At 51.2% G+C, this 26,072-nt stretch overlaps 1 protein-coding gene across 2 annotated transcripts in view; it reads right to left on the reverse strand.

The window, feature by feature from the left end:
- Positions 1-15,095, reverse strand: part of ABCA5 (ATP binding cassette subfamily A member 5) — a 37,276-nt gene extending 22,181 nt beyond the window's left edge. The window contains exons 1-12 of one of the 2 annotated variants that reach the window (XM_075440618.1): positions 14,887-15,095; positions 10,986-11,101; positions 10,200-10,321; positions 9,172-9,376; positions 7,905-8,063; positions 7,592-7,689; positions 6,733-6,962; positions 5,108-5,249; positions 3,777-3,965; positions 3,283-3,430; positions 1,884-2,052; positions 237-295 (exon numbers count right to left, since the gene is read on the reverse strand). In XM_075440618.1, coding sequence (XP_075296733.1) covers positions 237-295; positions 1,884-2,052; positions 3,283-3,430; positions 3,777-3,965; positions 5,108-5,249; positions 6,733-6,962; positions 7,592-7,689; positions 7,905-8,063; positions 9,172-9,376; positions 10,200-10,304 — 1,504 coding nt within the window. In that variant the 5' untranslated portion in view covers positions 10,305-10,321; positions 10,986-11,101; positions 14,887-15,095. Of the gene's footprint in view, positions 1-236; positions 296-1,883; positions 2,053-3,282; positions 3,431-3,776; positions 3,966-5,107; positions 5,250-6,732; positions 6,963-7,591; positions 7,690-7,904; positions 8,064-9,171; positions 9,377-10,199; positions 10,322-10,985; positions 11,102-13,787; positions 13,919-14,886 lie in introns of those variants that run through there. The other variant, XM_075440617.1, reaches the window with a different exon arrangement.
- Between the last annotated feature and the right edge of the window lie 10,977 nt (positions 15,096-26,072).

The following is a 26,072-nucleotide window of genomic DNA, read 5'->3' on the forward strand; positions in this document are numbered from 1 at the left end:
AGTAGGCTTTCTTTAGCGATGGATGGGCTCCTCTTTGTGGGGTACCATTTTAAACAAGACTACTGCCAAAGCGGTGAGAGAAGACACACACAAGCACGTGTGGCATTCATGCTCCAAGGTCCCACCCCACCAAAAGAAACCAAAAAGCCAAAAACTGAAACCCAAAAGACCACTCCACAAGTCAGCTATTGCTCCTCTGCGTCTGACAAGCAGCTAAAAAGCTAAAGGGTTCTTACTTCTGAGAGCCTCCACAGTTTCCCCCTTTTTCCTGAACGTTTTCTGAACACAGCTGATTCTGAAAGAAGACATGTCATTTTATAAACTCTTTTAGGATCTTTATACGCCATTTTGAAGGATCAACACACAGCAACAGTCACAACAAGACAACCACGCTAATGCAGCACTAGACACGTTGAAGACCCGCAGAAGAATGTCAAGGTCACAGAACTCAGCCCACCTCCACCCTGGCATCAGCAAGCTTTTTTTCGTCACCATCTAAGGTATTTCCTACGATGACAAACTGAATTGTTTCAAATGTGTGTTTCTTTCACATAGTAGAACAATGGGAGTAGAGGTCTCCCGAGCTAGAAAAGGGCACAGCTGCTCCCCAGTAATTTCACAACACAACGGAAAACTCCACAGACACGATACGGAAAAGAGGTGTTAGCACACCAGACTCCAAAGACGTGATTACTGACAGTTCTCGATCGAAGTTAGGCAAAAGAAAGCAGGTATCTTGCTCTCCAAGAAAGGTCAAAACCTTCTTCCCAACCCAACTGTTTTGCTAAATGAAAAAAACAATCATTTTATCTGAAGGCATCATGTGAAGGATGGGGTTTTGGAAGCCTGGACACCCTGAAAACAGGGATAGGGAGTGGATTACAGGTGAGAACAGCAGGGAGGAGAGCTGGGTGTGAAAGAGAACAAACCCCACACATGTAAAGATGCCAGGATAGCGTGAAAATGGTGGAGAGCTGGTGGAGGGATGCTATGGAAAGGGTCCAGGGCGGATGAATAACGCCAAAATGGCAACAATGTTCTCATGTGAGCATCAGGATCAAAACTGGACCCTTCAACGTATGGTAAACGCCCAAAGAGACAAGGATAGCGTGGACAACACAAGACTCATTCTGGTCCATAAGCTCAAATATTAATTTGAGACTAGTGGAGCCAACCAGGAGGAGGGAAGACGCAGAGTTCCTCAACTCAGATCAGGCTGGGCCACTGGAAAAGGATGGCAACAAGGGCTAAAAGGAAGATCCTGAAAATAATGTCTGAGGCACACTAAAAATACCCAACGGTAAAGATGGAAGACAACAGGCAACATGAAATGCAACAGGAAAGATGAGAGCATGGTCAGGTATTTTTCAGTTTTGTTTTACCCTCTTAGACACAGCAGCTGGGTAAAACCACCACAAAGTTCTCCTCTGGTCCGCAGAGAACACAACAGCCTTCACACAAACCCAGAAATCAGCTTTTTCTCCTCAAACGTGTGTTACCAGAAACTAAACCCTCCCAGAAGAGTAGGCGTTTCAGCATCTGCAAGCGCTTACGCCTCTCATGGCCCCCGCGAAGCGGAGGGAATGGAAAACCGTCCAGTTTGGAGAGGACTCCAACCGAAGGAACACAATCCACAAACAAACCCTTTCTTCAAGCCCAGTGATTTCTCCTTGGAGAACATCCATGTCGTTGATGACGGGCCTTCACTGAGCATGGAAACTACCCATGGTGTGCGTGCGTGTGGAGGACTCTCCGCAATGCATACCATATGCTATTTGAATCCAACGACTGGAGAAACAAGAGTGATTTTCAAATGACACACTCAAACTTCAAAGACCTAGGTGATCTGCCAGCCTGCACGTGAGGCAGGGCAGGAACCGTACCTGATGGCTTCTTTCCCCTGAAATTCGGAAGGCACGGGTTCAACTATCTCGCTGAAACTTAAACTGCCGTTGATGCTGCTCTCATACAACTCCTTGTAATTTTTTCTGTGCTTCGACCAAAACGAGGGCTTCACGAAGAAAAACGGCGTGCGGCGTAGTCCAAACTCACCTGGATAGGAAAGGCAAAAAGACAATTTCTTAACAGTAACTGCAGATCTTCCTCAGCTTTCGGGTTTTGGCTACAGAAGCCACCAGCGACTCTGCTGAAGGTTCAGGAGCCAGCCCGCACCCCCACTCCGGAGGGATTTCATCAGCCAAGCCGACATTCCCTGCTTCTAAGCCGCGGTTCCCATCAACACTGCCAGCAGGTTCCAGTTTTGCTAAGTGTTTAAATACACGGGCAAATCTCCTGCTAGAAATCCCCAGTGCTGACAGCAGTGACTCCAACACGGGCACCGCAGAGCGAGGAAGGTCAGAGGCAAAGGGAGCTGCAGGGCTTCGCCAGCCACCAGGTGCAAGATTAACAACTTTACTCCGCGTTCCACGTTAAACTACTGCCGTCACAGGGACAGGTCTGGCACAGGCAGAGTAACCTTTAATTTTCTACCCTGTCAGAGCAAATTGCAAAGGCTGGGGCACCAGTTAACCCAGTTAGGAAGCTTTTCCTCTAGAAAGAGGGAAATTAAGTTTAGCTGGCATATGTAATGGTGATAATAACAGTAAGATACTAGAGTACCCCCAAGTTCTAGCTATGGGTCAGAACAATACTGTGTCAGGTATAGCAAAGCCCTTTCCATGACCACTGGGGAGTGAGATGAATAAAGTCCCAAAAGCACGGGAATGTAGTGGGAAAATAACGGATTGCATCTCTCTACTTTTTATTTGGATTTACAAATACATTTGGAAAAGCTTTCCAGGGTGGAATTTGGCAGCGTGCAGTTGAGAGCCTTTGGAAAAAAGTGGCTTTTGAGGAGAAACATACAGGCCAAGGACCCCGTCCCTTCGGCGGCTCAGTCCCACAGACCTGAGTGGGCTTTTGATATGGCTGGGACAGAGCAGAAGATTTTCAGCTGATGATGACAACTGAGAGGGCTTGGGATGAAATGGTGAGAGGGGTTGCGATGGAACAGGCTGCCCAGAGAGGTTGTGGAGTCTCCTTCTCTGGAGATACTCAAACCCCTTGTGGACGCGGTGCTGTGCAGCCTGCTCTGGGTGACCCTGCTTGGGCAGGGGGTTGGGCTGGGTGACCCACAGAGGTCCCTTCCAACCCCTGCCATGCTGTGACTCTGGGATTCTGATGAAGCCAGGAATGCCACCGGCCGCGTCGGCCCCGGGGGCTCAGCGCTTCAGGGACTGGCGACGCCAGCGCAGCTCAGCTCAGTTTTTCTCATGAACGTACCTGGGATAACCTGATCCAGGTAGACGGCTACAAGCAGATAAAATATGCCATCCAGCACCAATAAAATAAGAGAGATAAAGAGTGGGTAAGGGCCGTGAGTTAGATTTGAGAATGTGGCACCGTCTTCATAATCTTCCAGATGCATGACCTGCCAACAAACACGGAGGGAGGGAGACGTTACACACCGGCACCCGGCACGACAGCGTGGTGCAAAACTGAGCTACAGGAAAAAAAAATAATGAAAAAGTGACTGAGATCACAGCAACGAACACAAAGGGTAACAGTCGCTGGACGGTGCGCTGTATTTTACTTGATATTAAATTGCCATGGGAAGCTATTAGAATAGGCTTTTTCCTCCACCATCATTGGCTTATTAAAAAAAAAAAAATTAAGAATATCTACACCAAGACTTATTTGAAAATGCTGCAAGCCAAACGAGCGGGATGAGGTTGCAATCTGAGGAGCAGTTCTTTTAGGTTATTTAGGTTGTTTACCTGCGCGACACCGATCAAGAAGCTGCACTGACACAAGGGGCTGAGGATCCAGACGAAAGACTTGGGGAAATCTTCCAGCAGGACAATGTTAAGACCCACAAAACCAAATGCCAGCGTCGCCAAGAACTCCACTATACCCACGTGTTTTGACTTCTTAAATAAAGGTGTCAACATAAGCGCAAAGAAAACCTAAGAACAGATTTAAAAAAAAAAAAGTTAAGAAGGTACTATATTCAAAAAAAATAGCATTAGAGGGTATTCGAGGAGCTACTGGAGAGAGTCCAGCAGAGGGCTACGAGGATAAGGAGGGGACTGAAGCATCTCTCCTACGAGGAAGGGCTGAGGGAGCTGGGCTTGTTCAGCCTGGAGAAGAGAAGGCTGAGAGGGGACCTTAGAAATGCTGATAAATATCTGCAGGGTGGGGGTCAGGAGGATGGGGCCAGACTCTTTCCAGTGGTGCCCAGCAACAGGACAAGGGGCAACAGGCACAAACTGAAGCCAAGGAAGTTCCAGCTGCACCCGAGGAAGAACTTCTTCCCTCTGAGGGTGACGGAGCCCTGGCCCAGGCTGCCCAGGGAGGCTGTGGAGTCTCCTTCTCTGGAGATATTCAAGCCCCGCCTGGATGCGGTGCTGTGCAGTCTGCTCTGGGTGACCCTGCTTGGGCAGGAGGTTGGGCTGGGTGACCCACAGAGGTCCCTGCCAACCCCCACCATGCTGTGATTCTGTGATAGAAAAACTAAGTAAAAAGAGCATAGCTTACTTTTGCCTCTGATAATCAAATCGTTTTCCTGGCACAGTCACCACAGCACGGTGACCATGGCTCACAAGCAGACCATCAGCAGGGCCAGATTTCCCAGGGATGCCAAGGTGACAGAGCCCAGACAAAAATTATAAAAGAAAAATACGGAGCCGTACAGCTGCGCATGAATGCACTCCCCGCTCCGTACACCTTCTATAAAGGAGTGACTGTAAGTAAATAACTATTTCTGCATTGGTTGCCTTTGAACTCAGACAAGCAATTAGCTGTATAAATTGATCACCTGATCTTTAATTAGGGATTTAACATTACATTATGCAGTAACAGCAAATGTTTTGAAGAGGGCACAGTTTCAGACTTCAGAATGGTGCTGTACAGCCAGCGTTTTCAGTTCAAAGATGGGCGATATAAACTCAGATATTTCAGTAAGGAAAGGCACTTCTCACGGTCACGGTCGAGAGCTGTACAGCATCGCGGACCAGAGGGGATCAGCCCAAGATCAGCTGGGAAGGGGGAAAAGAAAAACCACATCGGGATGGGATGGCCAAATTCAGCAAGACCCAGGAATACTTACTGAGGAGATTCCATACAGGAAAAAAAGCAGAAATATCACAAAGGCACTGCTCTGGGGAAAGAGGGAAGAGGCCGTCGCAATCACCGCCATGAGGATGGACATGACAAAAATCAGGCTCACGTAGAGCAGCACCCAGGAGAGCCTAGGAGCAAAACGGGGGGAAAAAAGAACAGCAACCAGTCAAAGAATTCCCAGCCTCAATTCTTCACACACAGAAATAGCTAAAACGACCGTTCTTTAATATTCCAGCCAGCTGCACCAAAGGGCAGGCTTTCAACAGAGCAAGAGCCCCGGAACAAAACGAGCCCTTGTAAACACCCCTGTAATTGTTCAAAGCATCAGAGCACACACACCAATACCCACGGCATCAAAACGATCAACAATTCGATGAGTCATGATTTTTTTTTTTTTTGTTTTGGAACTTGCATCATTAATTCCCTGGTATAATCAAAAGAGGGTAACTGAGCAGTAGGTTTCAATAATTAAAGAAATTCTATTTAATATTTAATACAGTAGTCGTTCCAGGAGCTGGGCAGGGTAATAAAATCCTTTTCTTTTTAAAAACAGAGCTGCAAGCCTGCGAGCAATTCTGACCTGAGGAAACAAGGGCGGTTTGCATACAGGTAGTAAAGAAATGACACATTTTCTGCATCAACAAGTTTCTGAGTCCTATTTAGGGGCTGATCAAAGCGGCATTAGCGCGTGCCTTTGCAGATCGCTCCCATTTCACACCGGGAAAAGTAAAATGATTTTCTCCAGGCCGGAGATGCTCAGCGCTGACGTGCGAGCAGGGACAGCAGACCAATGCTGCCAGTGAAGGACTCAACTAAATAAGCTTCGTCCCCAAGGACGTGCCGCAATCAAGCAGAACCGACTGTCAGAAAAGAGCCTGGGTGTGGAAATAAAACAAAAGCAACCAGGAAAAAAAAATAAAAAAAAATCACCCAGACAGCCCCAGCTGGCTGCTGCGGTGCAGCAGGGAAAGATGCTAAAAAGCCGTCAGCCGCTGCGGCGAAGGGCAAAGCCAAACCCACGGTTATCTCTGCAGCTGTCAATGATTTAAATTGGTACATCCTCTCATTTGGGAAAAAAACCCCATTATATTGCACAGAACAATTTCTGTCACGGTAAGGAAACAGATTAAAAGCTGTCGCTTAGATTGCTCTGTCATGTTAAAATTATAGAGTGAGATTCATTTAATTATGTGTCGGGCAAACTGCTGCTGAGCTCTGAAGAGAGACTGCAGGTTACCTGTGGAGCCTCCCAAAAGCAGCTACTGAGCCAAAAGTATTTAAAAAATACAAAAACAATCTTCCTAAAAATCTCACGCATCATCACGTTTAACCCCTCCAAGTCCAGCACAACTTTACATGCATAAATGCAGCAGCATTACTCTGGTATTTACTTAATAATATATTCCTATTTTCATAATAATGCAAGTATCTCTATGTTAGATTTTACAGAGTATCTCACTTCTATGCCGCTTTCAGTTAATCAGACTGAAAATAATTTTAAAAATGGAGAATGGGATAGAAGAGTTTTTCTAAAAGCATTATTTCTTAATATTTCTTTCTATATTCTGTATTTCTCTTATGAAGAACGGGTTATACCAAACCCTCACATACCAAAAGGCAGTGTCATGCAGTCCCAATATTTTTAAGAATTCCTTCAGCTTCCTCTCCTTCTCCGCCACAATATGAATTGCCAAATAATACCCAAAGGGTGAGAAAGCGATCACCAGGTAAATCAAAATGATGGCACGAGGAAAATTATCTATTTCCACCACTGCAGCCTCTCCCATGACCACTGCTCTCGTCAACTCCAGTTGTTCCCAGACCGATTGATTTGTCTTCAGCTGCAAGGCAGAGAAGGAAGAGTTATTTCTGCTAAGCCCCGTCCCACGCAGCGGCCCCGGCTCAGCCCGCTCTCCATCCCCGCTGACAGGAAGAGATCCGGAGCCCCTGAAACTTTAGAGTCCCCAAATCCCACTCCAAAGGCACGGGGATTGGAGAACATCTGCACATCTGGAGAGAAAATGAGCAATTTGGCAATTTCCATCACCTAAAAAGAGGAGACTCGAGCTCCCCGCGAGTGGCACAACGGAAGAGAAACAGAGAAAAGGGCATTGCTGACCAATACTGACAGCAAAATAGTACGGCGAAGTCTGACGATCCTTCTGCCACAGCATCCTAAATGGCGTTCTGGAGCGAGCACCGTCAAGCCTTCGCGTTTTGATGATGGCTGGGGTTCATGGCTCGTGCTCGTTTGGACACAAACGAAGACAAATGTCCGCGTTCTTCAAACAGACAAGAACACTTCTGCACAAAATATGGCAAAACACCCACGAAATGCTCTACAGGCTCACTGGATTCAAGCTGATTTTTGATACGGCATTTTATGCAATTAATAGGCAACATCACGAAAACACTCCGAGCCAAGGCAGTCCACGGATTTGGTTTCATTAAGATATTTTTTGAGATTTACCTGTATAATTGCAGCATCGATGCAGGCTTGCAGAGCCGTAAACCCCGAGCTCCAGTACGTGACCGACTCGCACCCTTTCCGCAGGTTGGAGCAACTGGCTGCAGAACAACGCAAGGCATTTTAAATGGAAAAAAATGGAGTTACGGCTGTCCTAACTCCAACGTAACAACAGCGCAACTTGAGGTCATCCCCAGAAAGGGTGGAAAAAACTTCCAAAAAACCAATATATCCAACATCAGGCCACAAAAGAAAGAGAGGGAATGATTATGCAGTTTATCCCCTTATGGATATGTGTAAGAGCGTGCACATTTACCTCTCGATTCCATATAAATGGAGGACATGGCGATTGAGTCGGGAAACCTCAGCTGGTAGGACATGGCGTCAGTGAACACGACGCCCACGAAGTTGGAGGGTTTCGAAGCGCCAGCCTCTTGCAGCTCCTCTTCGCTTAAATACTCCTCCATGATGATGCCTGCGAGACGGAAGAAACCAGCGCATCGATTCAGGGATCAGCGCAGCAGGACGAAAAACTCCGCCACAGTTATAAAGAAGCATTGTGTTAATCATTAATGATTTATTCGGTTTTGGAGATATATACAGAAATGGATATAAGTGTCGCTCAGTAGCAGGGTGGGTAATTCAAGCTTATCCCCAGGTCTTCACCTTTTTCCCCCATTTTTTGCTGCGCCAAGAGCTTCTGTGCCCCAATCTTCTGCTGGCTACCCGAGAGTTTATCCTCTGGCACCGGCACTTTGCAAGAAAGGCAGAATAAATCAGTGCAGAGGGCTAAACAAATGAAAAAAAAATGGTATTTTGCCACTGACTTCAGCAAGGATGGGAGGCAGATAGGCTGCAGAGGCAGAAAGTGGAGCTGTTTGCTCCAAGCAGCTGAGGGCACCCGTCAGGAAAACGCAGATGCTGGGCCAGGCTGTTTCTCCATGGCACCTTTGAAGCACACGTACCACAAGGAAAAGAATCAAAGATACCAAACTAAAAATATATCAGGGGGGTTTTGGAGAGATAAGTTCCCACTAGATGTGTGAGCTGTGTAGGCAAAGCACTTCAAAACAAAAAATAAAAAAAGAAAAGCAAAAATCGCTTTCAAAAGAAGAGGTGACAGAGTGATAATGGGAATCAGCAGCATTTAAAAAAAAAAAATTAAAATGTTGTTTTCATAATAACAGCGGGATAGAAAACACAACCTAAAATATCTGCGGGACAGCATCATCTCCTGAGTTTGCCCCAGGATGGCACAGGACTGATGTCAACCAGTCCTGAAGCTGTTCAAGGGCTTCTCATACTCTGCATTTCGGTCCTCCCAAAACCCCTCCTGCCACCACAGAACACTTGTTGGCTGCAAGAGGAGAATGGGAGCTGCTTTGAGATGGCACTGCCAGAATATTTGCCAAACAAGCATTAAAAAAAAAACAAACAAAAAATGCCTTCACAGTCTGTTCTCTATCTGCGATGGAAAATAAACGCGGCTTTCTATCGGCAGCAGTGACAGCGAGCTCCCTCTCCAAACACCGGCCACGGCGCAAGGCACCCCCGGGAAAGTGAAACGCTCGGGTTCTTAATACCCTCTTCGAAGTGATCGAAAGCCACTTTCTTCATGATTTCTCGCACCATCGGGGTTGGCGGTGTGTATCCGACGACGAAATTCACCAGCACGGACGCGTCCAGGGTGCCAAGGTTGGTGTTGGCCACCTCGCTGTATTTTCTGTGCGGATGCATCATGCTCATCAGGATGAGCCAAAACAAGAAAAAGAGTGGGAAAAGGACCTCCTGGGCAAAGACAGACAGGCATGTGAAAACGTCAAAGAACGGCTACAGAAACCAGAATTTCTGAAAGTTTAGCTTAGTTACACGAAGCTTACAGAAGAGACCGTGAGTCACAGAATCACAGAATGGTAGGGGTTGGAAGGGACCTCTGTGGGTCACCCAGCCCAACCTCCTGCCCAAGCAGGGTCACCCACAGCAGGCTGCACAGCACCGCGTCCAGGCGGGTCTGGAATATCTCCAGAGAAGGAGACTCCACAGCCTCTCTGGGCAGCCTGGGCCAGTGCTCTGTCACCCTCAGAGGGAAGAAGTTCTTCCTCATCTTCACCTAAGAAGCCACTTTACGGGACAAAGGGATAATTCTACAGGCTTTAATTATCAGCAAATGGATGCTACATGGAAAGTAGCAAGACACAAACCATGGACCATTAAACAAGTCTAGCCAAGCATTCTACTCCTGCTTCTTCACCTCAAAATTCATCTTACAGTACCATACACATCACCTATGCACAGGGCTAAACTGTTAGAGAAGATAAAAATCTCTTGGAGAGGTCTAATCCTGCTATACTGCTCAGGTACAGGTGCAAATGGTGTTAAAAGTGTGCTAATATTGCAATATTAACTCAAGGGTATTTTCTGGATAATGCCTTACTCTCTCAGCATACAATTTCAAAATACCTTTTGAAAAAGCCTATTTTGACCCAAAATTCAGAGCGGACCTTGAAGCTTCAGAGGTGTAATCAAACCGAGCGCTGCCTCTGACCGAGGAGCCAGTTCAAGGCGGAATAACCGCGGGCGCGAGGCAGCGGCGAGCAGGCACGCCACTCACCTGGACGCTGCTTTTCTTCGTCCTGCACTTGATCAGACAGTTCTTGAACAGGAGAGCTTTGGTTTGTCGCCACACTCCTGCGTCTCTTGGAGCTGCCGGTGCCATTTTTCAAGACTAGTTTGCTTAAGGAAAAAAAAAAAAAAAGCAAAACAACAAAACCCGAATCTATATTAAATGACAAAATAATTTAAAAAGCAAAAGCCAGGCAGTTGTAGCATTCAGTATCTCCTATCTTTATGATTTTATGTAAGTTTTTCATTTTCTTTTTTTCATATTTTAAATGCCTTCTGATATATATGCCAGATGCTGGTTACATTAAGAAATACTCATTTGAAGTAGGCAAGCTGGGCAGACTGGCTGGGAGAAGCCTCGGATGCCATCTGAGCAATCCTCCACCCAAAGGCAGGATCAGCTTTACGCAACCCCGCTAGACTCGAGCTAACCTGGGCTTATTTTCATTTTGTGACAGATAAATTGCAAACCAATGTATTCACCTCCTAGCACCACTCCAGTGCCTGTCACAGGGGCTCAGGGCAGCCCGCCAGACCCACGCATCCGAAACCATCTCCTCCCAGGCAAACTGCTCAATCCTCCGCCAGCAACCCCTTCCCATTCTGGAGCAGATCTAACACTACTTATTTTCCTTTGCATTATTTTTTACCTTTTCATTAGGCCAGCTGCACAGTAACTAGTGCCGAACATAAGCTTTGGAGGAAAAAAAAAAAATTGAAAAAAAAATTGAAAATGCTCTCCCAGGAGGCAGCACCCTGTTCCACCAGCACCTACCTGGTGAGGGACGGCAGGACGGGGGACCTCCAGGTTCTTACCCCCGGTTTCGCCACCAGCAAGCTGCCCGAGGTTCGGAGTCACTGGTCAGTCGACATCCCTCTCCGCTTCCTCACCTGCCAAGCCGAAACACAACCGTGAGCTGCTCCGCTGAGACGGGTCCACAGGCAGCACCCCCTCCGCCAGTCCCACAGGTGAACACCCGAGCCAGCCCTCCACATTTCAGCCAAAACCCAGCGCAGATTTTAAGAATTTATCCATTTTGCAGCTTTTACAGCTCCCAGGGCGTATTCAAAAAGCGGACCGATGGTTCTGGTGACCGCGCGCTCAGAGCAGCTCTGCGGCAGGACCTGGCTTCTCCATTCTCCGCTCGCCAACGCACAGCTCGCCGTGTTTAAACGCGGAGATCTATTTTCAGAGCGCCAACACGTGAGGTTGCTCAGATGTCAGCACCGCTGCCATGGGCTGAGCTTGAAGAGCTTCAAACTCACGAACGGACAGACCGCGCTGCTCCGAGGGGAATGAGACCGGACTGCGGAAACCATGTCCCTCTGATCTCCACACTTTTATGAGGCTCACAAAGTTGTGGATGGAAATATTGCAACTTTTGGGCTCCAAGAGCTGTATGATCTGCACACACTAGCTACGAATCTTTGCAATGTTTGCCAGCGACGGTTCCATGAAGCTACTGACTGATTTCCTATAAACATGGGGTTTTGCCAGATGAACCCTCTCTTTATCTCCAGGCAGCTCTCGTGGTAATTATGCTGAGTTTGTCTTTACAATCACAAGGGAAAGAATCCTGAAGCTTATTTCAGCTGTAAGCTGGGATATCACAGCATGGAGGAGACAAGAACTACAGCAGGGAGGTGAGGAGGGGAAAGGCACCCACAGGCACCCGAACCCCAGCTCCCCGCTACCCCTGGGTGCTGGGGTCCCTCCTGGGCACAGGACCTGCGGCAGACGGGGCTGAGCATCGCTGGAAGGGAAGCCTTGGGAGGAGGTCCCACCTAGAGCCTGGAGGGCTTCTGGTAAAAGCCCATTGAATCTCCTCAAAAAAAACAAACCAAAAATTTTTCCCTTTGATTAAAAAAATAAAAGACAAAACGCTTACACAACGCCCTACGCTGACAACTGATTCTTGCAGGAAAAAAGCATACAACACCTCCGGATATTTTCAAGCAAGAAACGCTTCAAACTGACAGCAGAGCGGTTTAAAAATAATCAGGAGCAGCAGCTATTGCTTACGGGTCATAAAAAATAGCGTGATTCTCCCCTCCGCTCACAGCACGCCTTGTTCAGTGCTTGGACGTCCAGCGTTTGCTCGCGGGAGCAGGTTCCAAGAGCCCTTCCAAGAGGAGAAGCTCCACCGAGGTCCGTGCGGAACGCTCCACGACCGCGTTAAAGCGGCAAACCCTTCCCTCCGTCACACTTCTCTGCTTCATTGGGATCCAGAAAACCGGCAAAGCTGCTTCAGTCAGATTCAATCACTAATGCCAGTTACTGCTTCTGGAGTTATTTTCTATCCAGTTATACAAAAACCAAACCTTCCACATCTTCACCAGTTATAGAAAAACTCCAAACCAGTAATACTTCCACATCTTCACTGGTTACAAATACAAATCAACCCATAACACTTCCACATCTCCACTGGAACATTCCGACGCTTTCATTTACCTCCCCTAAGTTGGAAGAAGGGTTGTTTTAAGAATGTTAATTTCTTGATGCTACACCTGCCAGCTCCACGTAAGCTGATGAAGCTATCTAGCATACAATTAAGAATACTGAATAAGAATCACTTGAATAGCAAAAAATTGCATCTGGGCAAAAAGACCTAAACTCTCCGGGAAACTCCAGGCCAGCAAAACGAACATGTAGGCTGAACAGAAAGGCCAAGACATTTATTTGAGCAATACCAGACAAAATGAAAATACTCTCAACCCGCAAAAGCCCCTCATAATTTTGCCGCTCGATCTTCCAGTGGCAGGGGAAGGGGCTGAAGCACCCCCGCTCGCGGGCATTGCCAGCCAAGCAATCTCAAGGAAATCGCTGGGTTTGTCCTTTAACTGAGCATCAGAGACGCCAGCGCTTCTCACGGGGGGACACCGCGGCCGGGTGACGGGAAGGATGCCCTCGCGTCCCCCGCCAGCAGCCTGGCAGTGGTCTCTCAGGGTCTGTTCACGTGTTTTAGCACGGCAAGTCACATTTCCCTTGTGTTTTTTCAGCTAAAAACCAAACAAACAAGGGGCGAGCCTCAGCTAAATGAGTTGTGGCTGGAGGAAAAAAAGAAAAAACCCCAACTCATCAGTGAACAACATCTGCAGAAAGATAAAAAAATAAGATTATTGATCTTGCTGCAGGAAATAACAGCCGAAATGATACGTAAAAAGGTTAAAAAATAAGATTATTCACCTTGCTGCAAGAAGACAAGAGCCCAAATGACACGTAAAAAGATAAGAAAATGAGATTATTGATCTCGCTGCAAGAAGACGAGAGCCCAAACGATGCGGAAGGAAAACTCTGACGCGCTTCTTGCTGGTCTTAAATTATTTAAGGCCAATGCTTTATTCACGCACTTTTAAAAGCCGGCTGCGTTCTCCTCCTCCCGCGAACGCCAAGGGACACGGCCGGGCTGCCGAGCCCCCCCCCGCCCTCGGAAACCCCGCAGCATCCCCGCATCCCCCCCCACCCCGGCCGAGCCCCCCGGGACCCCGCCGGGCGCCGGGGGGGGGGGAATGGGACACGACACCCCTTCATGCACCCCGCCACCCCCCCCAAGCCCTTCCAACGTCGGCTCCTCACCGGTTTTCGCCCAGCCGCGACCCCTTCAGCAAGGCAGCCATGCACAGCCCGCAGCCTTCAGCCCGGGGTGACGCCGCGCCCCGGCAGGTACGGCAAAACTCCTCCTCTTCCTCCCCTCGCCTTCCCCTTCCCGTCTCACAGGCCGCGGGGGGGGCAGCTCCACCCCCGCTCCCCGCCCCCCCCCGCAGCGGAGGGCGGCCGGGACCCTCCCCCCCCGGCACTGACCGGCCCGATCGGCCCCGCGGGGGGGGGGGAGCTGCGCCGATACAACTGCCCCGGGGCGGGGCTGCAGCGCGGGGGACCCCCCCCTCCCGAGGACCCACCCCACCGGGACCCCTCGAGGCCGTGGACACCCCCCCACCCTATCCCGGGACACCCCCCCCCCCCCCCCCCCCCCCCCCCCCCGCATCGCGGGGACACCTGCTTGCGCGGACCCCCTCTCCCGGGGACCCCCATCCCAGGGACCCCCCTCTCCCGGGACCCCTCCATCCCGGGGAGCTGCCCCACTTCCACGAACCCCCCATCCCGGGGACCCCCCTGTCCTGGAACCCCTCCATCCTGGGCACTTCCATTCTGCAGACCGTCCACTCCCGCAGACCCCCATTATCCTAGGGACTCCCCTCTCCTGGGACTGCTCCATCCCGGGGACTCCCCCGCACTCCCCCAAACCCCTCATCCCAGGGACCCCCCCTCTCTCAGAACCGCTCCATCCTGGGGACCCCTATCCTGCCGACCCTCCACTCCTGCAGACCCCCCCGCATCCCAGGGACCTCACTCTCCCGGGACTCCCCCATCCCACAGAACCCCCCCCCCCGTTCTGGAGACCCCCCCATCGCGAGGACCCTTCCAGCACAGCCCCGCCGGGAAGCAGAGGAAAAGGGCTGGGAATACGTGTCCGGGGGCCACAGATCCACGCTTGGGTGGGGGCCACCACACTTGGGTGGGGGTCGCTGCGCTGCACTCAGTGCCGCTGGGTCCTGCGGCATCCAGGAGGCCGCCAGCATTTTTTCGCATTCCCCAAAATACAATTAAAGCGTTGAAAACGCTCCCTGGAATACAAATTCTGAATTCCCGTCGTTTCCGTGTGTTGGTTCCTTACCTTGATGGCGCGTGATGCTGCCCACCGAGACGTCCGCCCTCCGGCGAGCGCTCCCGTCACGCTCCGGACAGGCCCTTCGCCTCAGCCCACCACCAGCCTTTTGCTGACAAGCAGGATGCGATCAAACCCGCCGAGATCTTAATTATCCCGAGCGCGATCTGACGCACTCGTTTTTCTAGCCACTGGGAAAGGCCGAGCTGAAAGCGAAACCCGGAGTCGGCGCTGAGCATCTGGAGCCCCTGCGGGAAGAAATCGCGCGGCTCCTCGTGCTCCGCGCCGAGGACCGACGGCTCGCCCGCCTGCAGAGCGGAACAGCGTTTGCAGTTCCCCAGCGTTCGAAATTCCGGGTCCCGGTCGGGTTTCTGTGCGCCCGAGGGGCTGCACGAGCATCACGCGCGCCCGTGCTGAAGCACAGCTCCGTAACGACAGCGTGGACTCAACATTTCTGCTTGGAAAACTGAGGTTGGGAGACCCTGTCCCCATCTGGAAAGCAGAAAAGAGTCTCAAAGCACAGCAGTAAGCGCCGAGCACGGTTTACACGGGAAGCTATCGCGGCCAGGCAGGAGCCTTCATTCATAGAATCATAGAATGGTTTGGGTTGGAAGGGACCTGAAAGCTCATCTGGTTCCAACCCCCCTGCCATCAGCAGGGACATCTTCCACCAGACCATCACACCTTCACCTGCAGCAATGATTGGAAATCTCCAGGATTCCAGCCCCAGCCCTGGTCCCTGGTCCCTCGTTGGGCGCAGGCACCCCTCGCTCTAGCCCCAGAGCGGCAGAAATCCTGCGGGCCGGCATGGCGGGGATGCGGGGAGGAGGTCTGGGGGAGCAGGGAGGTTTGGGGGAGCAGGGAGGTTTCAGAGAGGAGGTTTGGGAGAGCAGGGAGGTTTGGGGGAGCAGGGAGGTTTCAGGGAGGAGGTTTGGGGGAGCAAGGAGGATTTGGGGAGGAAGTTTGGGGGAGAAGGAGGTTTGGGGAGGAGGTTTGGGGGAGAAGGGAGATTTGGGGGAGCAGGGAGGTTTCGGGGAGGAGGTTTGGGGGAGCAGGGAGGATTTGGGGAGGAAGTTTGGGGGAGAAGGGAGATTTGGGGGAGCAGAGAGGTTTCAGGGAGGAGGTTTGGGGGAGAAGGGAGTTTTGGGGGAGCAGGGAGATTTGGGGGAGGAGGTTTTGGGGGAGAAGGGATGTTTGGGGGAGGAGGTTTGGGGGAGAAGGGAGATTTGGGGGAGGAGGTTTGGGGGAGCATGGAGGTTTCGGGAAGGAGATTTGGGGGAGCAGGGAGGATTTGGGGAGGAGGTTTTGGGGAGAAGGGAGATTTGGGGGAGCAGGGAGGATTTGAGGAGGAGGTTTTGGGGAGAAGGGAGGTTTCGGGGAGGAGGCTGCTCCTACCAGGTGTCCCCCCAGAGCAGCGCAGCCCAGCAGTGGCGGGTCCAGGCTTCTTCAGATATCTCACCTACAGAAAACGATCAAATCCCACCTGATCTCCATGCTGGCACTTCCTTTAGCGGGGGGGGAAAAAAAAGCCATCAGAAAGGCTTGCTTTAACTGGAAACTTTCTGGTTTTTTTCATTAGTTTCCACCTTACCAAAGAGCATTAGATAAAAGGACTCTAATTAAATAACGCCCTTTAGTTTTGCCTAAAGAATACTGAATAAATACAATGGCATAACTTCTGCTTCCATAAAAAAACTCCCAAACTTCTTATCTTCATCCATCTCACATTAAAGAGAACAGAAGCCTGTCTGGGGCTGAATTCTTCTGGTCACTTTGATGTTTGTTGTGGTTTCTGTTTATACTTAAAAAGTTTTAACTACTCATGTTTGTGTTCTGCCTGCAAAATTCTGAACTCCTTGGAGTTTAACGGCTCCTTAGCAGGTTCAGACCATCGCCCACCTCAAGCCCTGCCCCGCCACGGGAGCGCACCGAGCTCGGGGTCTCTGGCAGTGACCCACCCCGGCGCCGCTCACAGCAAGGAAAAGCGAACGCTCTGCACGAAGCGTGGGAGCGCCTTCGCGTGCCGGCGCTCCCAGACACCGGGCTCCGTCATGCGGGAAGGTCACGGCACCCAAACCGCGTTTTGCTCTGTGACGCAGAGCGGCCGAGCACGCGCGCGGCAGCCCCGGAAAGAGGGAGTAGACACCAAGGGGAGAGAGCCTCTGGAGGGTAATTATCACCAAAAGCACTGCAGTGTTTTTCATCTTCAAAGCACACTAAAACCACTGCCTAATTAATTTTTACAACAGCCCTGGCTGCTCAGGTGCCTCGAACATCATCTCCATTTACAGATACAAAAAGCCAAGGGCGATGTAATTTGTTGAAGTCCAGAAGGAGCCTGCCTCCGAGGTGGGGACGGGCAGTGCTTGTTGCAAACAGCAGGCACCAGAAGCCTCTCCAGCTTACACTTCTGAGCACAGAACTTGAAAGATAAAGAAAGCAATTTCATCTCTTTCAGTGGAATCAAGATCTAAGCAACTGCACCCAGGCAGCGGCACCAAACGCGACGGAGCTGCGTGAACGGTTGCGCAGAGTTTTGGTCGGTCGGTACAGGCGATCCAGTCTTCTCTACAGAAACTGGTTTCTACTGAGAATGGTGAGGCTTCCACTGCTGCAGCCAGGGTCTGTCCATCACCATCAGAGCCAGTAACGACCCAGCCTGGCACCTGCAAAACAACTCCGCGCAGGGAGCCGGCTCAGATATTTACACGTTTATTTGAAAGTTTGGGATATTTCTTCCCCTGCCCAGGAGTTGAGTGTAAACAACAAGCTGTAATGGAAGGAGTTGTTGCTTAAACAACATAATGGGAGTTTGATAACAAAAGGTAAAATAACAAAGCATTCAGGAAAAAGTAAGCCTGAGTCCAAGCTCTCTTGAAAACAGGGGGAATTACTGAGGAGGTGCTTGGAGTGATGGGGTGATGTGATGGTCCCAGCACAACACACCCCGGGCGGCTGCTGGTGAGACGCGCTGGGGGCTCTCCCAGCAGACGGCAGAAGCTGTCCTGCAGTGGGGCAGCCCCACCACTGCCTCCTTGCACCAGTGGTTGGTCCGTCTTCAGCTTCCAGGTACCCAACGCCTTGGGAGATGCTGCTAAAGCCAGGGCTGTCCTGGCTCCTCTGCTCCTCCTCAGCACGCTGGCTCTGCTCTGTGTATGCAACCAAGCAGAGCCTGAGCTTGGAATGTAGAATTCAAAATTCTACAGAAATCTTGACCATTTAAACTCCATGTTTTGCCAGTGCTTTCGCTAGTAAGTCTGCAGTTTGGTTTCTGTGCCCGAGTGACCAACAGCTCATGCCAAAGCAGTGGGGATTCTTCCCAGGTCTCATCACTTCAGGCTGATGGACTCTCTGCATCGCATCGGGAGCTCTGAAGCCGCAGCGGCACCTGCAGAATGGCACTTTTTCCCTGCCAGACTGTGGATGGCCATTCCTTCCTCTTTCTTTTTGAAAGATCTCCCCACAGAAGTATTTCTTTGAACAAGAAAGTTGTGCGCAGGCACTCACCTACGGCGTTCAGAGAACAGGATATCATGGAAACGGCAGTGCATGCACTAATCCATCGTGTTTCAGAAAGGAAACATGAATAACTGAATTTCCTTTCTGGAAGTAGGTACTGGCTCAGCCTTTCAAAAGTAAAAAAAAAAAAAAAGTAAGCATTAAAATTGCGAAGGACCATTTCCAAATTCTTCCGTAGCACCCCTGCTCATCCTGCCAGAGAAAGGACTGCGCAAAACGCGCTGCCCCGGGACATGGAACAGAGCACAGGGGAAGGGAGGTGCCTCCCTCAGAGCTGGCTCTGCTTCTTGCAGTCAGATCTGGGAGGTTCTGCGTATCCTTTCTTGTGCTGGGCTGAGAGGGGAGAACACGTTCAGTATTGAGATCGCGAATAAACGGCTGGAGCTGGAACATTATTCTCAAATTGTCCTGGTGGACGACAGGGTGACCATGAGCCAGCAGCGTGCCCTGGGTGCCAAGAAGGCCAACAGCATCCTGGGGTGCATCACAAGGAGTGTGGGCAGCAGGGCGAGGGAGGTTCTCCTCCCCCTCTACTCTGCCGCAGTGAGGCCCCATCTGCAGTGCTGTGTCCAGTTCTGGGCTCCCCAGTTCAAGAAAGATGAGGAGCTGCTGGAGAGAGTCCAGCGCAGGGCTGCAAGGATGAGGAGGGGACTGGAGCATCTCTCCTATGAGGAGAGGCTGAGGGAGCTGGGCTTGTTCAGCCTGAAGAAGAGAAGGCTGAGAGGGGACCTTAGAAATGCCTCTAAATATCTGCAGGGTGGGGGTCAGGAGGACGGGGCCAGACTCTTTCCAGTGGTGCCCAGCGACAGGACAAGGGGCAACGGGCACAAACTGAAACAGAGGAAGTTCCAGCTGAAGATGAGGAAGACCAAGCAGGAACCACTGCTGCTTCCCAGCTCGCTTCACCTGCTGTAGCTTTGTCCGCATTGAAATAAAATAAAGCTGTTGAAAGAGCATGTTCTCCAGAATTATTTTTAGGTTTAATTAATCAGACAAGTTGCCACCAACAGTTAAACCCCTTCTCAGAAATCAGGTAGCTTTGTCTGTAAGCAATTATTCCACCCTCCGGAGCAGAGGCAATGGCTTATAAGCAGACAGAACAGGCTTTAAAGAGGAGATATACTCTATATTTACGGGAAACAATGTGTTTGCATCCATAAACCTCTTTATAAGCACAAAGATGATGCATTTGCATCATCGAACGCTAGAGCCCAGATCCTCTGCCAGGGAAGCCCTTCGACAGTAAATCAGAGCACCTGATTTCGGGACCTGCCTCTTTCTGTGAGTTAGAAGGAGACTAAAATAAACCCTGCAAAACCCAACTTCCTGCAGCATTAACTGCTCAAAGTCTGCAGCTACACCCAGCATCCGCTGCCACTGCCGAAGCCACGAGCTCTTCGACCCCAAAAACTTGCCCGATACCCCGAAGCAGGTCGTGATTAACAAGTACGGGCCAACACCAACAGCAATTTGTACCCCTGTGAAAAGGGCTTAAAACTGCTGTTGGGAATGGCAGCATTTTGCACCTCTAGAAATGGGTATGCAACGCGCAGGTTCTCTAGGAGTCAGATATGCTTATGGCGTGCGAGACACAAATTTTACACTATGTCCTCGCCTACTTTCTGTGACAACATTCAAACTGGCTCAGCATAAAATTTCATGAAAGAAATTTCAATCGTTGCCTAAGAGTTGGCACAGAGAGTTTCATCCCAGAATAGACTTTATGGGAAGTTGGAAGCCTCTGAAAACCCCAAGTTTTCTAGCTGAAACATCAACAGCAGTGCCAGGGGTACAAGGACAATATGTACATTGTACGCAACGTGTATAGAATGCTGTAATTACAGCCACGTCATACAGGCATACATTCCTTCTGGTCAGAAGCGATACCTCAGATTCATAGAAAAAAAGAACCAAAATGCCTGTTTTAAATCAGCAGAGTGTGGAGGGGGCAAACGTGCCCCGTCGCTGGCGGGGACACGGCAGAGGACAGGTATTTTTCACCAGCGCTGCCGCCGTGTGTGGCAGCATCCCCCGACCCAGCAGCCGCCGAGCTCTTTCCCACCACCAGCTGTGCTCCCTTCCCAGTGCATTTCACTTATGGATTATGAAATATAATTTCCCGTTTTGAAAAAGCACCGCACTGGCTGGCTTTGTGTTGCAGCACACTCTAGATATACTTGTCATTGAAAGAAAATTATGCTTCCTGCTGCCGGCCCAGTAAAAATATCCCTTCAGGCAGAGGCCGCTACCTGTCCTTATTTAGCACTGCTTTTCTCAGAATCTCACTTTTGGAGCTGCTGAACCTCACTCAGCCACGTTCGAGAACACATTTGCAGTGGATTCCTCCTCCTCCTTCCTCTCCCTGGGTGCCGGTAAGGTGACAGCTTCTAGCCCTGAATATTTGGGCTTCTCCTTGCCTCGCACCCTCCATACTGGGAGGTCTCCTACCACACCCCGGGCTGGCTGGGACACCAGGGAGCACTGCATCCATACCCAAAAAACCTCCGGGTGACCACAGCCCAGACAGAGATTTTGCCAACAGAGCCGCCGTGCAGAGGCGAAGCCCCCGCAAAGCCGCACAGGGTTCTCCTTCACCTTCAGTGTCCAAGCCCCCTGATGCCGATGTTTACACCGAGCAATCCAAATCTGTATCATGTTCAACAGGAGGGCTACGAGGATGAGGAGGGGACTGGAGCATCTCTCCTACGAGGAAAGGCTGAGGGAGCTGGGCTTGTTCAGCCTGGAGGAGAGAAGGCTGCAGGGGACCTTAGAAATGCCTCTAAATATCTGCAGGGTGGGGGTCAGGAGGACGGGGCCAGACTCTTTCCAGTGGTGCCCAGCAACAGGACAAGGGGCAACGGGCACAAACTGAAGCCGAGGAAGCTCCAGCTGAACCCGAGGAAGAACTTGTTCCCTCTGAGGGTGACGGAGCCCTGGCCCAGGCTGCCCAGGGAGGCTGTGGAGTCTCCTTCTCTGGAGATATTCCAGACCCACCTGGACGCGGTGCTGTGCAGCCTGCTGTGGGTGACCCTGCTTGGGCAGGGCGTTGGGCTGGGTGACCCACAGAGGTCCCTGCCAACCCCCACCATTCTGTGATCCTGTGATTCTGTGAAAAGACAACCGCAGTCTTTTGACAAACTCTTCAGATGTGTTCACAAAGAAAAGCAGCTCCAGTGATTAACTCCAGATCATATTACCCTAGGAGTTACATAAATATAATAGAGGTTTAATAAGTCATCTCGACAAAAGCACTCATGTGGTAGTGGTCGTACACACCGGGTGATAAAGAGCATCCCTGCCCCGGGGGGTTTGCAGGCAGCTCTAGTCTGGCAGCAAGGAGCCTGCCTGCGGGAAGCCCTCGGACCCCCCCTGCCCCGATGCTCAGCCCTGGTGCGGGACCCCGGACCCCGCTGCAGCCGTGCAGGAGCATCTGCAGAGGTGGGTCTGCATCCCGGGGAGATCCAGTGCAACGAGCTGAACCCGTAACTGTGGTGCTCAATGAGCCTGCAACTCATTCTGCTGCAAAAAAAATTAAAAATAGGCGGAACGAAGGAGTTGGGGAAAAAATGCAAGAAATGAAGTCCAAATTACAGAGCACTGCCGGAAAGTGAAAAAAGCCCAACCCTAAATGCCTGCGTATGCCAGGGCGCAAGGGACGCAGGGCAGGGGAACGGCAGGGACTGCCACCCCCCAGGCCAAAGGCTGTGCCACCATCTACACCCGGCCAAGAGCCACCCAGCCGCTGGCACCACGGGGCTGGTGGCTCCAGCTCCCGGCCGTCCCCGTCCTGTCCCCACCTCTGCCCATCTGGGCCGGAGGGAGAATCGCTCCCCAGACCCAGGCTGGCTGGCTGGCGGTGAAGCCGCTGGAGGTGAAGCCGCTGGTGAAGCAGCTGAAGGTGCCCTGACTTCTAAGGAGCCTTGAAGGGGTCATTTTAAAGGCTCTCAGCTCTCGGTGCGGTGCATGCGGTGCCGTATGAAAGGGCTCTGGCATTGGCAGCTGGGCGAATCTTAGAAGAGTCTGAAGGTGCTTTATTGCTCCTGTGCTCGGGATGAAGCCAATCCGCACCGCTGGGCATTCAAATGATGCTGGGGGAGCGACCTGCAAATCCTACCGCTACGGAGGCTAAAGGTGATGGATGTGACCCCTAAAGATATTCAACCATCCAGCTCCCCCCGGCAGAGCTGAGCAGTCGCAGGGCCACGCATACGGAGCCTGCGGCACGGCGTCACGCTGGGGATGTACACGGCACGGGAAGGACCCAGAGCCAGCCCGGCAAATCCAGCACAGGACAAAAGGTCTGGGGCTGAAGACCGCACTAAGTGCTCAGAAGATGCCAGAAGGATGCATTTCGGTCCATTACTTCACCAGAGTAAACAGAGAACCTATTATATACAGATATATACGCATGGACTACAGATAGGAGGAAATCCAAACAGTAGAAAACCAAGCAGTATTTATAGCATCAAAACCCGCAGCAGCAGGCAAAGGAGAAAGCAGCCGCAAGGCTCAGCTCTGGCCCCACCACGCCAACCCCAACGCGTGCCAGGGGAATGGGACCTCTGACGGGGGCTTTCCGCGTGCACAGACATCTCTGTACAGCAACTCAGCACAAAGGTGACCACATAAAATGTACCTGGTAAAACTTCAGGCTTTTTTACAAGAGGGAAAAACATCACCGAGAGCGTGACTGCAAGCCTCAGAAGGAGGGCCGCGCCACCTCAGCTACGCTACTCAAAAACCCCTTTTACCCCAGCCCCCAAGTAAATGATTCCCAGTGGTATGAGGCTGCTTTAGTTCATCTGTGCATTAACCTCCTATTAAAATAAAATAAAAATAAATCCTATTTGGCTCTGTCATGGCTCTCCCCCTCTGTCCCTCTTCTTTAGGTTGACAGACACTAGCATCACCCTCGCCCCTCCTGGAAGAGCGTGCTCAAGCCATTATTGTTATCTTGATGGGTTTACACAGAGTCACAGAATCACAGGATGGTAGGGGTTGGAAGGGACCTCTGTGGGTCACCCAGCCCAACCCTCTGCCCAAGCAGGGTCACCCAGAGCAGGCTGCACAGCACCGCGTCCAGCCGGGTCTGGAATATCTCCAGAGAAGGAGACTCCACAGCCTCCCTGGGCAGCCTGGGCCAGGGCTCCGTCGCCCTCAGACGGAAGAAGTTCTTCCTCATCTTCAGCTGGAACTTCCTCTGCTTCAGTTTGTGCCCGTTGCCCCTTGTCCTGTCGCTGGGCACCACTGGAAAGAATCACAGAATCACAGAGTGTTAGGGGTTGGAGACCTTATTATCTTACGGCTCAAAGACCTTATTATTACTTAGGTTACTAAGTTGAAAGTAGTTTTTATTTATTGGCCTTCGCCACTTTTACGAGCTTCATGTGCTTCTCGGGTCATTTCATCCCCTCTGAATTCCCCAGCTATCAGGGCCACAAAGAGAGACTTCAGCCACTCTCCCACCCTGCGCGCAGCAGGGCAGCACAGTTGGTTTAACTTCTGGTAACTGCAAGGTCCTCCTGGGCTCTTCATCCACCTACTCACGATCCGAGGTGGAAAAATGTGCTGCCAAGTAACAGCTGCAAGAGAAAACGCTGGAGGAGAAGGAGACAGAGGAAATTCAGACAAAAGGTAGGATGGGGCTGAACTCTGAGGGACCGCGTTTGGCTTTCCGAGTGCTTGCAGCCCGCAATTCCCTTTAAAGCAGGGAACAAAGGAATGCAGGATATCGCTCGGCACCATGCCGGACGGTGACGAGCAGATGGTCTCTGCTCCCGTAAGCGCCTCGTGCTCAGGCCGGCTCATTGTTTCTCACCTCCTCTCTCATCAAGCCATATTCTCCTCCTCAGCATCTGCACTCGCTGCTTGCCTTGGCTTTTCTTCAAGCTCCTTCCCCAGCCATCCCCTTGGTGGCATCCCTTTTTCCAGCTGGTCTCTCTTGCCTTGGAGAACTTCTTACAGTTCCTTCGTCTTCTGTAGCAAAGAGCCCTGCCTTGTGTGCCCGCCCCGCAGCAGGCAGAGCCCTTAGTGGGCTTATTCCTGCTATTTTTTATTTCCTACCAGCACGGCGGTGCAAGCGCGCTGTATCCCACGAGTATCAGGGAAATGGCTGGCATTCGCCTGTCCACACGCAATCAGCTCAGCTCCTCTGTGGGTGCTGACCACGACCTCAGCTGAAAAATGATGGGAAATTTCATGGGATACCGTCCAAGGGGTAGGATCACGCTTGAAAATATCACTGTCTTGCCTGTGGTCTCTAAAAGCCATCGCTACCCTCTCTCACAGGACAGACCAAGCCAAACCCTCGCTACGCTTGCCCCACAATACCCTTCCTCCTCCTCCACAGCTCCCATTCCCATGCAGGGAGGCGGTGGCTGGAAGCCGCAGAATCCAACAAAAACGCAACCCGCAACCAAAGGAAATGGAAACAGCCCCTGGGTCCTTCTGCCGAGGTCCTGCTGGAGCCCGTCCCACCTCCTGCTCCGTGGAAGCTGGCTCACCAAGCTCCTCCGCTCTGCCTGATTTCTTCGTTTGCAAAGTGTGTTGTTTTTGGAAGCTCCCACTTCCCAGGCACGGTGACTTCTGTCCGTCCCCGCGCAGGGTTGTCATCCAAAACACACAGCAGCTCCAGAGCAGTGGCTACGGCACCTTCACACCGCGTGACATGCTGGGAAAACCGCGATTTGAGCTCAAAAACCTCGTCTTCACGTTCAAAGGTGTACAAGGAGGCATCAGAGGTGTTCTGGACACCAGTTTTCCTTCTGTATCGCACCCTCTCTGATTATAACAGTTGTGAACTACGCATCACCAGCATCTGGGCTTTCCAAACAACTCTTAGCGAAGGGATACGGACCAGGGCATAACGCGTCCCTCCCCACCGAGGCGTAAGAAGTTGAAATATGTAAAGAAACTCTGACGATGGTCTTGCAAGAGTGAAGCAGGGCAACTTCGAGAAGCCGCACCTCTTGAGCTCGCCGTTGTTTGCGGCCAGAGCTCTGGGATTAATTTTTGGCCCGTCGATTATCCACAAGCGATCGTTCGTGCAAACACTGAAAACCGAAGCCTCTAATTGTATTTTTACTGGACAAACCCGCCACATGACACGGCTCGCCTTCCAAGCACCCCGATCAAAGCAAACGCTGGAAACGAAGTCATGTCTAAAACAAATACATATTTCGGTGCAAATCTCCTGTTTACCAACGCGGAGAGGAGATTTTTCAGTCGTGCCCTGAAACCGCAGCGTGTTTGTCCTGTTTCTCTGCAGCGAATTAGTTTCTTAGCAATGAAGGAGCACGCTGGAAAGAGGAATAAACAAACCGTCACATGCATAAAATTTGAACGATTAGATACAGAGAGTCGGTATTAGAGAAAATAGTCATGGCCAGACCCAGACGTAGAAATCAGATCTCTCCGCTCAGCCCCGAGCAGTAACCCCCTTCCCTCTGAGCTGCCTTCTCCCCAGGCGCTTGGCGGGATCGCTGCCTTTCACGGCCACGCACAACTCGATAATTTACATCCTAAAAAGTCACTGCGCGGGGATGCACACGGCATGGCGCTGCTAATTGACACGAGACGGTGAAAGTAACGACCCCAGAGAATTTACTCACACGCGTTGGGAGACGCAGGCTCCCACCAGGCACCTCGCTGGCTCCTGCGCATCGCCCCGCCGCCTT

The sequence above is a fragment of the Opisthocomus hoazin genome, chromosome 21, assembly GCF_030867145.1.
Source record: "Opisthocomus hoazin isolate bOpiHoa1 chromosome 21, bOpiHoa1.hap1, whole genome shotgun sequence".
NCBI lineage: Eukaryota > Metazoa > Chordata > Aves > Opisthocomiformes > Opisthocomidae > Opisthocomus > Opisthocomus hoazin.